At 43.1% G+C, this 15,012-nt stretch overlaps 1 protein-coding gene across 2 annotated transcripts in view; it reads left to right on the forward strand.

Moving 5' to 3' along the window:
- Window positions 1-404: 404 nt before the first annotated feature.
- The window catches only part of Nipal2 (NIPA like domain containing 2), a 123,696-nt gene continuing 109,088 nt past the window's right edge, over window positions 405-15,012 (forward strand). For both annotated transcript variants that reach the window (XM_029469394.2, XM_021183905.2), the window contains exon 1: window positions 405-1,064. In XM_029469394.2, coding sequence (XP_029325254.1) covers window positions 930-1,064 — 135 coding nt within the window. In that variant the 5' untranslated portion in view covers window positions 405-929. The remainder of the gene's footprint in view (window positions 1,065-15,012) is intronic.

Consider the following 15,012-nt stretch of genomic DNA (forward strand, 5'->3'; position numbering starts at 1 on the left):
AACCATCACAGCTTTCCCCCAGGTCCCTTTTTCCCTTCCTCTCTACCTCTCTGCCTTCTTCCCTCCCTCCTTCTATCTCTCCTCCTCCTCCTCTCTCCCTCCTCTCCTCTCTTCTCCTTCCCTCCCCTCTCCTCTCTTCCTGTCTTGTTTCCTCTCTCCCCTATCTTTCTAAGTCCTGGAAGCTAAAGTGCATAGCTTAAAGAGTCTCAGTGTCTTGAAAACAAACAAATTCCCAGTGTAGACACTTCATGTAATAACACAAAAATCACAGAATGTTCAAAATGACAGACAAGACAAAGATCATTTGTAGTGTAACCGAGTTTAAAACCGGTCAGACTAGAATATCCAGTATGCGTTCTTAAGGTTGTTCTTAGCATTTCTGACTCAACTTAAATCCCCATATGGGGCAGCTGACTGCGTTTCAGCAATTCTTTATGAACTTCTCTGACAGCCTATCCAGCTGCCATAGGATATCTCTTCTCTATTCTTCGAATAGTTCCTAATGGTCACTCTGAGGCTGGGCTCTTAATTCACAATGTGCTCAATATTGGGGAGAGGGAGATTATGGCTTTTTCTTTTTTCCATATGTGGAACATTTTAAACCTTTTTACACGCGAGAACTGAAACTGCCAAGGGTGCCGGTCACCCTTTAGATTAACCGATAGCTCCTTTTCTCCCTGCACTTGGACAAACATTTGCTTTGTGCACAGTAGATCCCAGAGGCAAAAGAGATGATGTCATTCCTGCGCTGACAGGTGTAGGCACCGGGGCCCAGAAGGGAGCGGCGACAGCTGGGCCGAGCCCGGACCTCACCTGCGCGCCGCAGGAGCCAGGTGCCGGCGCCAGGTCGCCGGGCAGGAAGTGGCTGCGGCTGCGGGAGGACGGACGGGAGGGCCGCGCCGTAGTCCCAGCGCGTGGATTCAGTCCTCATGGCGGCGCAGGCGGGCACAGCCCCCGAGGACGACACCTCCGCTGTCCTAGACGAGCTGTCTCGGAACTTCACATACTGGGCACCAGGCCCGGGCAACGGCTCGCTGTCGAGCGCCTGGTATCGCAGAAACCAGGTAAGGCCGCCCGCGCACCACAGCGCGCCGCCTGCCAGCTCCACGCAGGCCCCGCGGAGGCGCCAGGCCTCGGTGCCTTCCTGCCAGCTCTCCGCGCGCGGGACTGAGCGAGTGGGTAGAGCTGACACGTGATGCTGACACTTGGTTACCCATCCCCTCCGCCCCCTCCCCCCCTCCCGGCCTCGGCGGAGCAGCAGACCCCTAGGCTGCTCCCTGGCCCTCACTCTTGGGCCTTTGGGTCCCCAAGGACCTCGCCTCCCCCAGCTTTCCTCCCCTCCTGCAAGGCGGTGGAGGTGGATTTCCACTTATTTTTCAGCCAGTTTCCTTTCACAGTTTAAAAAAAAAAAAATGGTGCTACCCTTCTCAGAAGCAGAAACTCCTTAAGGGGCTCCCAATGTCAATTCTGTGCAGAGTTGTCTCCAAGGTCTCAGCAATCTCAGCATCAACCTTCCCTGATACTCTCAGCTGCAGTACTTCATTGCTCGCCCTTTGGAAAACATCGTCAGCCAAACAACATGGGTTTATGCTGGCAATATAAATTTAAGAGCATCAAAGAGGATTGGAGGTGTCCCCCACCCTCTTTGCTGGCCCTAAGATCAGGCAGAGAAGCAAAGCTCTCCCCAGCCCTGCCTCCCCCTAGCATTTATATTCCTCTAAGTAGGGCAAGTGATTGATCTTTCAGGCTTGCGTTAGTTTTCCTAAGCCTGTTAACTTTGTTCTTGTGCATGAACAAAGCCACGGATCTTTTTTCCTTTGCAAGAATAAGGCCATAAATTTTTGTTACTGTTGTCCTAAGTGGGATATTTAACCACTAATCAAAGGATTCGATCCCTTTTATGCTTGAAAAGTATCCTGAATGTTTGTTTCTGAACTTGGAGGTGATTTGTATAAAGAATAAATAAGCTTAGACCACCTTTTTAATGTTCAACACAGGAAAGATTATGGCTTTAAATCTGTTATGTCACAAAAGATAACAAAATGGGGCAGGGGCATTTCTCAGACACTGAGCTGGACTCTCCTTGCTTGCACTGTGGAGCTACAAAGAAGAGACTTTCCTTAGTGTATGTTATGCTTGTAGTAGACACATTTCCAATATAAGTTTAAGAATGAATGATCTGCTGTTGGTAAAATATTAGAGAGTTAGTAGATGTGACCCAGCCCGGCATCATCCAAACCAGGAAACCATTGTTTTCACTAGAGAACTTATGTAGTCATTAGTTTTCTTAAACATTTCCTGGAATTCTTGATTGTCTTGGCTCTCCCAAGCACAGATTATCATGTGACACAGATGTTTGCAAGGCTTGACTTGCTCTTTATAGTACACGGTTGTACATCAGGAGGGTGTGTCCAGAAGATGCTAAGTGGAACTCTTAAACTGACACGTTAGCTGCAGCTGGCTGAGATAAGACGATGTCAGCCTTTTTCATCAGCGTGCAGAGTTCGGCCATCTTATAAGCCATGGTATTTTAGCCTTTTGCTGTTGCTGAGAGGACAATTACTTTTGTTTCAAGGAAAAGTACAAATTGAATTTTAAAATCAATTCAACAAACATTTTATCAAGTGCCACTAGTATTCTCCAGGACAGTAAAAATAAATGGAATCTAGCTTTTCCTTTCCGATACTAACTGAAGAGAGAGATGGCTAAATATGGGCTAATGTTCCAGAAAAACCAAGTGTGAGGTCTGAGCCCCCACACCCCACAATTCATGATTGGTCCTGGGAGCGACTGGCTTCTTGATGCTTCCCTCAGTTCTGTCATATCTGAAATGCTTGCACAGCTTCTTTTTGGTGGTTGCCCAGCTAGCTCTCTGTGTTTTTACAATGATTGCCATCAGGTCTTATCAAGTAGCCTTCCTCCATTGAAAAGTCCCGCTGCCCCCAAAGAGCTTTCATGGAACAGTGGCCACTTAGAAGCAGTGCTGTAGGAGACTGAATGCCTGCAGCAGAAAGTCTCAGCGCAGACAGTAGCAACCCTGGGGGAGTATCTAAGAAACCACTACAGTTTGCACTGAGATCCTGTCCCACGTGGAAAGGCGGGGAGCTGGTATGAAAGGTTAGGTGTGACATAGTTTGGCCTGCACGATAATGTTGTGTCCACACATTTTCATGACAAAAGGCTAATTAATGTTCCTAAGCACTATGGAAATATTCAGTGTGGTCTGAGACCCAAACCTTTCTTTCAGGAATGTTATTAGGTGACTAGGAAGATGTCTGTAACTCAAAAAAAACGGGGCATGTGGTATCATGTGAGTGGTATAAAAGCCTGTGGAAGTCCACAGCCAGGTAGCTTTCAGCTGGACGGTCAGGGATTCAGTTGGACACTTAAGGATAGGTAGGTCTTTATGATAAGTATGTTCAGGTGGAAGACATTTTAGGAAAGGGAAACCCTGATGACAAGGAACAGCTCCACTTTCTAGGAATTTCCATGCCTACAGTCTGGTTCAATGGTGGATATGGTAGTTAGGGAAAATGGAGACTCTAAGGTGGGAATAGGGCTTAGGTCCTTGGATCTGGTCCCAGATTACCTTAAAGGAAGAGTAAGGAAGTTAGTTTTATCTGTCAGACAATCAGGAGCCATTGGAGGTTTGGGTCAGGCAGTCCAAAAGTCAAAACAAATTCAATTAAAAGAAAAAAAAGTACCACTCTGGCAATGGGCAAAGAGACACCACATTGGTGGCTGTGTTCTTATGTCAGTTGGGGGCAGAGCAGATGTTCATCCTAGCCTGATACCTGGCTTGGTGTCCAAAGCTCTTTTATGCCTGAGACTCAAGAAAAACAAATCAAATCAAACCCAGGCAGCACAGGGCAAGAGGAGGAGGACAGACAGAGACCTGTGGACTGCCATGCCACCCACAGACCTTCCTCCAGCAAACAGCACAGGCAGGCCATAGACACTCACATGCTGCCACTCCATGCCATGCTACCCAGGGGCCTGCCAGCAGTGTGGCCAGCCTGCAGCAGGAGCCACCACAATGTGTGAGTATGTGGTGGAAAGAGAAGTAGAATACCTTGAGCATTATGAAGAGAGATGGAACTGGAGACTCGAGGGTGGAGAGGAGAAGCCTGTTGTGAGTGGCCAGCCCTATCACCTGGAGCCACAGATAAAGTCCCAGCCTGAGCTGCTGCTGAGGACCATGTCTGGGTCTCTGGGTCTATGCAGCAGCAGGGATCGCAGCACAGTAGGCCTGGCCAAAGTCGAGGGGGTGCAGGTGAGTCAGCCCCAAAGGTGAGAGCATGGAAGAGCTGGCCCTGCCACTCCTCTGCTGTGAGGTGACATTAGTGTGGGTATGATGCCCCCCCCCCATTGCCCTTTACCACCTGCAGCAGTTGGGAGAGCTGGCCCTGGGGTCATGAGAGTAGAAGAGATGACCTGCCTACTGCTGACAAGCAGAGCTGGAAAGCTTGCCCCTGTGGTGTGGATAAAGGAGAACCAGTGGGCTGAACAACTCAGTTACCACCCAGGCCCAGATCCAGGGCTCTGAGTTGGCCCACCCAAACTCTATATCATCTGCAAATGGTTGGCACACTTAAAAGGGCCTGTCCTGCTGATCCAAGGCTGTAGGATCTCTATGGCATAGGGCAACAACAGGATAACTGGGAGGAGGCTGAGTGAGACTCCAATATTGATGATGTCACAGAAGCCAGAGATCTTGAACCAGACCAATGACCCATTGCTCTCATTGCAGTGAACATTTGCAAGTAAAGATGTGTGGACAGAGGGTGTCTTAGTTAGGGTTTCATTGCTGTGAAGAGACACTATGACCACAGCAACTCATAAAGGACACCATTTAATTGGGGCTGGCTTACAAGTTCAGAAGTTCAGTCCAGTATCTTTATGGCAGGAAGCAAGGCAGGGTCTAGGCAGACTTGGTGCTGGAGGAGTTGAGAGTTCTACCTTTTGTTCTGAAGGCAGCTAGGAAAGACTGACTTCCGGGCTACTAGGACAAGGGTCTTAGAGCCCATATCCACAGTGACACACCTACTCCAACAAGGCCACACCTACAAATAGTGCCACTCCCTGGGCCAAGCATATTCAAAATACCACAGAGTTTGGACATACCGTGACACACTACAGCATCCATGATGATATGTTTTCTGAGCTTTGGTGTGTGTGTGTGTGTGTGTGTGTGTTTATTTTTTACTTTGGGGGGGGGGAGTTTGCCAGGACAAAGGGCAGATATGTGGGGACAGGGAGTTAAGTGGGATGGGGATGCCTGATGTTAAACTCACAGCAAATCAATAAAAACTTTTCTAAAACTCTAAATTAGAAAAAGAAAACAACAATAACAACAAAAACCCAACCAACCCCCTCAGCCCCCAAAAATCCAAATTAGGATATAACAGGAGGTAGAGGCTTGAAACTGGCCAGATGTGTACTAAATCTTTTACATAGATAGGATGTGTCATGTTTGACCTTCAGGGAAGTTATAAAGTGTTTAATATATTGTCGTCATTTAAAGATGAGATTAGCTGGGACTAGAGAGATGACTCAGCAGTTAAGAGCATTTGCTGCTCTTACAGAGGACCTGGGGTCCATTTCCTGCACCCACAGGATGGCTCACGACCGCCTGCCTATAACTGTAGTGTCAGGAGATCTGATAACTTCTTCTGGCCTCCATGGGCTCCTGAATGCATACGGTATATATATTCATGCAGGCACACATACACACATAATTTTTTAAATGAGATCAAAATGTTGTTAAGATTAACACTATATCATAGTATGATATTATCTAAAAAGTCATATTTAAATACACCATTTACTCGTGTGTATATATATATATATATATATATATATATATATATATGTGTGTGTGTGTGTGTGTATACACACACACACACACACACACACTTCCCTTTACTTAGTCAAATAAAAACCAAAGGTCAAACCTCATAACCTTAAAGAAGTCTCTTATTTGAGAGTATGATTCAGATTTCATTTTAAAGTTTAGGGCAGAATTCATCTTCCATCATAGAAAGCACCTGGCCTTTTCAGATAAGTTTTGAAGACATCTGTTGAATTGTCGGGACTATCACATTCCTAACTCATTATGATGCATGACAAAGTACATTTAAATGGAGACATGCTATCATTTTAAATTTGGAATTAAGGTTGTGTTTCAAGGAATACATTTTAAAAATGAAACTAGCTATACAATTTCAAGTTTCCATCATCTCAACCATTAGAGGTTCATAGTCAGGGTATGTGAGTAGGTAGAGCTTGCAACCAGGAGGACTAAAGGTTGGGGGCCCAGGTTATGGTGGCCTCCTGCAATTCCAGCACTCTGAAAGCTGAGATTCTCCAGAGCAAGCAGAATAGGGATACTAGCTAAACTGGCAAGTTTGATCAAGACACCATGAATCCATATATAAGGTGAAAGTGACCAAGAAAGACACACTACATCAACCTCTGGCCTTCACATGCATAGCACACACACAAACACACACACATACACACACAACACTTGCACATATACAAGCACACCACACATAAAATATACATGCAACAAAAATGAAAAAACAAACCCAGGTTCTAGTATTTTTCCCCACAGGATCACAGTGAACCCCTCACCCTGGCCTCTCCTTTTGCTCTCCCCTTCTTTCAGCTGCTGACAACTCTAAAAATCTGGTTTCCAGCCAGTGATTTGGGCCTGTTGTCTTGATCATTGTTAACTAATTGATTATACTTGAGTGAATCACTTCATTGCCCGGAGCCACAATTTCCTTGCAGCTCTAATTAGGTTTAGAATCTTCAGATTCGCTCCTACTGTGTGTTGAATAATGAAGGAATTTTATAAATTAATTCTTTTTAATAGCTGAGTAGTACTCCATTGTGTAAATGTACCACATTTTCTGTATCCATTCCTCTGTTGAGGGGCATCTGGGTTCTTTCCAGCTTCTGGCTATTATAAATAACACTGCTATGAACATAGTGGAGCATGTGCCCTTCTTTCTTACTGGAGATTTTGCTGAAAGGACCCTGATATAGCTGTCTCTTGTGAGGCTATGCCGGGGCCTAGCAAACACAGAAGTGGATGCTCACAATCAGCTATTGGATGGATCACAGGGCCCCCAATGGAGGAGCTAGAGAAAGTACCCAAGGAGCTAAAAGGATCTGCAACCCTATAGGTGGAACAACAATATGAACTATCCAGTACCCACAGAGCTCATGTCTCTAGCTGCATATGTATCAGAAGATGGCCTAGTCGGCCATCATTGGAAAGAGGCCCATTGGTCTTGCAAACTTTATATGCCTTGGTACAGGCGAAAGCCAGGGCCAAGAAGTGGGAGTGGGTGATAGGGGAGTGGGGGGTAGGGGTATAGGGGACTTTTGGGAGAGCATTGGAAATGTAAATGAAGAAAATACCTAATTTAAAAAAAAAAAAGAAAGAAAGATGAAGGAGCGAACAGAAGAGGAGGAGGGTAGGAACTTCTGCAAAGGAGGGTTTTTATTTTAAGTCCTTATATTTATAGATTTTTGAGATTCACAAGGACATTAAGGGTTATTCTGCATAGAATGAGATGAAAACTCAGAACTTTTAATGCCCTTTATTTGAAGTTTAGATTTGCAATTGCTTGAATATTTTAAAGTCAACATATTTAAAGGAAATTGATACAACTTAACAAGAAAGAGGCAAAGTGGAGAGACTGACTTTTGTTATGTATTGACTGTGTGACACTTCGTAGCTATTATCTCCATTGAGTTCCACAACAGACTGTGAGACACACATTATCCTCGCTGCTCATGGAAGTGACGTTATGTTGAATTACTTGGTCCAAGGTTGTACAGCAAGTATATAGACTCAGCAGCAATGCTATTTTTAGTCCATGCCTAAAGGCTATTGCTAGACATGAAGCTTGAAAAGAATTTGGTGTTAAGAGTAAACGTGAAAGGAGAAGTGAGCATGGCTTGTCTCACTGTGAACTGCAGTGAGTTTTGCATTGCCCTCCCTGGCATAGCTTTGCTAGCATCTATTTCTTCTCTTCCAGTGGCTGGAACACTCTCCAGAGGAAAGAAAATGATAATTTTTCAAATACTCAAAAGCTTGGGTAGAGGCAGCTGGTTATTTTCATATCCTTTCTAAGAAAAATCTTTTTGTTTTTAAATTTTGTTTGGTTTATACTTACTGGTTTTTAAAACTATTTTATACATCTAATATGGCATTTTTCCTTTATCAGACTTTTCTAGCAGTAAATATACAAACCATCAAACAATTTTATTAAAGCTTTGTTTTTAAAAAAAAAAAAGGGGGGCTGGTGAGATGGCTCAGTGGGTAAGGGCACCCGACTGCTCTTCCAAAGGTCCAGAGTTCAAATCCCAGCAACCACATGGTGGCTCACAACCATCCGTAACGAGATCTGGCTCCCTCTTCTGGAGTGTCTGAAGACAGCTACAGTGTACTTACATATAATCAATAAATAAATCTTTAAAAAAAAAAAAAAAGGAAAAAGAAAAGGAAAGACTTTTTGTTAGAATCTTAATGCTCTTATGAACTTGCAGACCTTATGTTTGCATTGAAATTTACCTGACACCCTCCCATGGCTCAGCTCACATGAACTAGTTGTAATATTCGCATTGCCTAACTGCCCAATCCAGGCTCTAGGAAACTTGGCTGAGTTACAGATTTATGGGTCCTCCTTTCTTTAAAAATCACTTTTATAAGAGGAAGGAAGGAGGAGAAGATGCTGATTAAAATAGAAGTAAAATATAAAACAGTGGGGAAAGACAGCATTTAAATGCTAGGATACACACCTACCCATCTACCTCACCAGGAAGACCCAAAAGTGATGGCCACAAAGCCAGAGCAGTGGCAGTGTTTTGTTGATGGTGGTGGTTGCTTGGTTGGTTTGGGTTTTTGTTGTTGTTGTTGTTGTTGTTGTTTGTTTTGTTTTTGACAGGATGGAGGGTATTGCTCATTTCTTTCTAAAACATTTGTAGTTATTTAAACTGGCCCTGGGAGCACATCCTGCAGGGATGGCATTCCTGACGCTGTTCTTTTGTAGCTGTGTAGAGCATGGTTAGCTTGGGTAGTTTCTAAAGCATAGCCTCTTTACTGAGTATGGTGGTGGCTTCTTCATGTCTCTATTTCTTGGCATTCTCTACTGAAATGATGATAGTGTGCATACCCTACATGGATGTTATAAGAATAAAATAATACATATCAAATAGTAAAATGCTGCACACATAGAAAGCACCCAATAGGCACAGCCAGACATGCTTGGCCTGAAATACACCCATCTCCTTGGAAAGGCTAGGTTCCCCAAGAAACAGAGATCCTGTAACCAAGAGAAGATATAGAATGGTCTAAGTAGATGTCCCCACCAGATGGGTATGTACAAGTCCCCTGGGACCTGTCTGCATGAGCAGCCTCTGGACTAATATACACCTCAGTTCATTCCTATCTTCCCTTCCTAGTTCTAGCTTCCCGTGAGTATTGCTCCACATGTAGTGTCCATTGGCTGGTACCCAAAAAGTAATCTCTGAAAAGCTTAGGCTGTAGGATTCGTTTTTTAAATCATTTTTACTAGAACATCTCCAGGCTATGTCTTAGTTCTAGGCTGATCCCCTTCCTGCCAAAAACATTCTAGAAAAGCTTCGTAACTTTTCTGTTGATGAAAAAAATAATGAGAGAAGTTATGTAAGCCAATCAACAAAGGGGGCCCAATTTAAATGATCAGTGCACCCAGTAAAACCTACAAGCAGACAGACCTTTTCAACAGGATAGGGCAGGCAGGAACAACAAAGTCAGAAGACATGCAGTGTGTTCTTGAAATGTAGTTGTACTTTTGTGACATGTTTGAACTTGTATGTGGGAGAGGGAAGGAAGGGAGACAGAGAGATAGAATATAAATGCTTTAGAAATGCTTGAAAAATTACCACCACCCCCAAGGAAGAAACACGCCCCCCAAATAGCATTACCATATGATTCAGCCATCTCACTTCTCAGCACTTACCCAAGAGATTGAAACCAGTGTGTTGGAGAGATAGATACCTCTCAAGTTTGTTGTGGCATTAGTCACAATAGCCAAGTCAGGGAGCCAACATACATAACATACATGTTCACTGACAGATTACTAGGTAAAGAAAATGTGGTAAATATAAACAGTTGGATACTAGCAAGCCTTAAAAGGGAAAGAAATTCTGTCACTTTCAACAACATGGAATTAGAGAACATTATTCTCAGTGAAGTAAGACAGCCATGGAAAGACAAATAGCACATGTTCTCACTTATGTGTGGAATCTAAAACAACCAAATTCCTAACGCAGAAAGCACAATGCTGATTGTACGAGCTGGGAGGTAGATGGACCAAGGTGATGGTGGCCAAAACAATACGGAGTCTCAAGAGGAGGAGAGTTGAATTTTTGAACTCGTTGCACAGGGGTGAATATAGCTAAAAATGTATTGTACACTTAAAATAGCAAAGAGTAAATTTCAAGTTTCCTTAGCATTAGGGTGATAAGCATGTGAAGTGATAAGTGTTAATCTGCCGTATTTAAGCATTCCACTTTCCATCCATAAATCATAACATTATTTGTACAAATTGTAAATTCACAATAAAAAGGTTAAAAGTACTTGAACAACATTTGAAGGAGTGATCTTTGTTTATATTCTGAAACTGACTACTTATATGAAACTTCTGGAACTAACACAGTACTGTATGTGACTATGAATCGGTGAATGGGAACAGAAAGGAAATATTATTAGAGACACCTTTGGCTGAAGCTGCCTGAGTCATAGTGGTGGAGAAATGAATAGTTCCTTGTGGGTCAGATTCAAACACATACCCTGTTTTGAACAACTGCCATGCTCAAGAGGAGAATATCTGTGATTTACATGAAGAACCATTTACAAGTCTTTTGAGCCATTTAACAGTTATCATTAATAAGTACTATGGGTATCATATTCCTGCTGGCTGTGAGGTTTGTTATGACGTGGCTACTGGACCAGTGGAATAGAAGAATTTTGCTAAAATAGGAACTGGAGCTACAGTAGGAGAAATTATTCTGTCACTGAGCCCTGGCCTTTTAGAGGCAGCCAGAGCCCTTACCACAGTGTTAAAAGGCATATAGAAAATTTAGACTTGATTCTCACCTTACCTTTGGAAAGATATGATCTAATGGCTGCAAGGGCCTCAGGAGGCTTTGGCATAGATCAGACAGCATGAGGCAACATCATATGCCCTCCCCAAACTCAAGCTGAAGCTCACTGTGGCTAGCATCTGATAGAGTCATAGAATTCAGCGTTCAGGGAAAGCAGTGGCAAATTACTGCTGCAGTTCAAGGCAGACATTGTTCCACAAAGACGCAAGTGGTCTGGAAACTCCGGAAGATGTAGAGGAAGGCCTTGCAGTCAAGAAGACTCATAGCATCCAGCTTTAGTGTGGTGGTTCCATCCCACACCTGGGCTGGGCCTGCAAAAGGAGCCTGTTGTCCTGATTCTTTACCAAGAGTCTAGAACCCATTGTAAGGTTTCCTGAACTGGAGTCTGCCTTTTCTCACAGCCCCCCCCCCGCCCCCGCCTCCTGCCAATGAGTTACTAAATATACTCCTCTTTCCATTTATTTTTTTGTTCTCCTGAAACTTCAGTTTCTCAGAAGTGAAACCCCTGATGACATTCTTACAAAACGAAACCTAATCCTTAACTGAGCTGTCGGGGGGGGGGGGGGGGGAGGTTAATTAATGAGGAATGAATAATTGTGGAAATAAATGTGTTCGTTAGTAAAAGTCAAAATGTAATAAATAGTTCTTAATCATATGGGAAGGCAATATGTTGGGGTTGTCTACAGAAGTTTTAAGGTTGATTAGAAATTGGCACAGAACTGTATGTAGCAATGTTATAGTATTGTGTAACCCTAACTTTTTCTGATGTTTATAAGCACCAGGTTTGGATCCAACAACATGAGACTTATTTAGAGTAGGAATGTTACTACCTTATAGCATATAGCAAATATCTATAGCATACAATAACTAAGATAACAAATTAAAATTCTATTTCTGATATAAGTTTTCTCTTCTTTCTCACATATGAGATCATATTTTTAGCCCTATTTCAGATTGGTACTACTGACAACTCCATTATCTCAAGAATCAAGAAGGTTAACAGGAAGAACAGTCTAATCCCTTCAGTAATCTAAAATGAGTCGCAGGTTCCAAATTGTTGCTGGTATTTGCTGCTGTGGATATAGTTTCTGCATGAGCCCATTGCAATTAATCTTTTCATTGCTCCCATTTCCTGCTTAAAGCCCTGAAAGCTGTCTCCAAGTTAATCTTGTATCCCCTCGTCTTCCACCCACTGTCTATCCTCTGCACTTCTGATAGCTTAGATTTCACATGTTCCTGAAGGCTCATGTGTTGAAGGTTTAGTCCCTAGCCTGTGTCCCTATGGAAAACTGATGGGACATGTGGGGCCTAGTGAACAAAGGTTAGGTTGTGTGGGGGCATGCCATCAATTGAGATCTTTGGTTCATGGAAGCTGCCTCCCACCACATGCTCCTGTCATGGCGTGTTGTGTTTTGACAGGCCCCAAAAGCAAGGTCCCAAGTGACCATGGGCTAAAACCTCTGAAGCTGTGAGGAAAACAAACTCTTCCTTCTTTTAAGCAGATAATCTGGGCATTTCTGCAAAGATGAAAATCCGAAAGATGAGAGAGTCCTCTAGAACTAACCCTGGGCCTGTTCTTGTGTAATTTAGTGTCCTTTCTGCCCTTACCCTACCTATAAATCCATGGGTAACAAGACTCCTGCCTCCCTCTCCAGTCAGCTGTGCTATGAATCTTCTTGGCAAGGCCCTTGGTGACTTTGTGACCCTGTGCCTGCTCTGCCCTTTACAAGAAGGGGCACATCCTAAGTGAGTAATAACCCCCTAAAGGGACCCAGACCCTAATCCCTACATCAGCTGCAAACTCTGTCTCCTTCATGACATAAAAAGACTTTGCACAGGGAGGGGGAAAAGAAAAGACTTTGCAAATGTGATTAATTAGGGAAACACTCTTGAAATGGGGAGACTATCCTAAATCGTCCAGGTGGGTCCCAAATGCCACTGCTCATGTCCTTTCAACGGGAAGACACAGGGAGATGGACACAAAGGAGAAGAAAACGGTGTGAACATAGCCAGAGATTCCAGCAGCATGAAGTAGGTGGGGAAGACAAAGACTAGATTGTCCTCTGGAGCTTCTAGGGGGAGCAGAGCTCCCAACACCTTGGTTTCATCTAAACAAAACTGAATTTGGCTTCTGGACTGTAGAATTGTGAAAGGGTAAATTTTGTTGTTTTAGTCACCAAGCAGAGCAGCTTCAGGGTGGAATACATGTACAACCTAGGCATACTCAAACTGCATGCATGTTCCTGGGGCTCCAGAGAGCACACACTGTTCGCACTTCATAGGTCTGGTGTGTCTGCTGTTACTGCTTTCTCTGCTCCTCTGGACTTCTTGAAGGACAAGGGCATGATATTTAGCAGTTGCTGAATAAATCCCAAATGGATGTATAGCTTAATGAGTAACACCCGAGACCTGCTTCCTTGAGCTGCCTGTCTCCTGCATCTCCCCTCTCTCTGATCATTTTCCTTTCACATCCTGTGTTCTCCTCAAGCTGTGTCTACATGTGGTTTGAAGTTGGAGCATGATTTTATTTTCTCCTTAACATCTTTTCTTGGTTCGACCAGCTTTCTTTTTATTTCTTGTTATCTCTCACTAAACTCATATTTTTAAGTGAACCCATATTCTTAATTTCATTGAGCCTGCAAAGCAGGTTTTTTTTTTCATTTTAGTTTGAAATTCTTCAAATGTATAAAACAGTAGAAAGAAATAGTACAATAAACAGTGTGAAATTGATTGTTAATGATATGAGCTATCTAATTAGTTCTCTGTGTGCATAAACACAGAAAACAATTTGAAAGTTAGCAGCACACATTGAGTCTTTCTCTCTGAACTGCTCACAGATGTATAGATATATTTCTAAGAATCTGGAGTGTCTTCTTTTCCTTCTAGCTATTTTGGAGCAGGGTGGAGTATCCACCTATCCACAGGCCTTTTATGTCATTCCTGCAGTGATTTGTTGACCTAGACCACTCAGTGTGGCCTATCACTGATATCAGAAATACATCACACGTCCAGGTCAGGCATGCCTTACTGCTTAGAATGGGAAACAGCATTATTTCAATCAGGAGTTGACTATAATTCTTACTATGTTCAAAATCAGCTCCGGATCTGTGGTCCTTTTCAGTCACACACTAGCTCCATATTGGTCTGATTCTGAGCATGTTTTGAAGATAGAGCCAAGAATATGGTTGAGTTCAAAGTCAGGGCTGGGAAAGACTTTTACTAATTCTATACATTCCTACGTTATCACATCCTATCTCCATCTGGACAGATTGGCCCACTTAGGGATTATAGGTCAGTAACACAAGAATACAGGTCACTGTGAAATATCTAAAGAACATTCAAGCACCCAGACCAAAAAAAAAAAAAAAAAAAAGTAGGCTATAAAGTTGTTATTTCAAATAAAATTAAAACACCATAATAGTTACCAGTGCTGATATTTTGAACTTCATTTTTTATTATTTTTATTAGATATTTTCTTTATTTACATTTCAAATGCTAGCCTGAAAGTCTCCTATACCCTCCCCCCGCCCTGCTCCCCTACCTCCCCCCCCTCCCACTTCTTAGCCCTGGCATTCCTCTGTACTGGGGCATATAAAGTTTGCAAGACCAAGGGGCCTTTGAACTTCATTTTTAATGCATTGTTTGCTATGGCTGCTGCCATCTCTTGTCAAGATATCCTGGAAATGCCAGAAATGAGGCTACAATGGTGACCACACAGCACTATTCCTCCCGTGTTTCTGACCTGGGCTTATAACTCCATTATTAAAATGTGAAATAACCATTTTTCCTAAGATTATCTTTGCTTTATTTTATGTTTTCTGAAATTAACAAAAATCCTTCTAATTT

The sequence above is a fragment of the Mus caroli genome, unplaced genomic scaffold (assembly GCF_978045245.1).
Source record: "Mus caroli unplaced genomic scaffold, Mus_caroli_1 scaffold_16, whole genome shotgun sequence".
In the NCBI taxonomy this organism is placed as follows: Eukaryota; Metazoa; Chordata; class Mammalia; order Rodentia; family Muridae; genus Mus; species Mus caroli.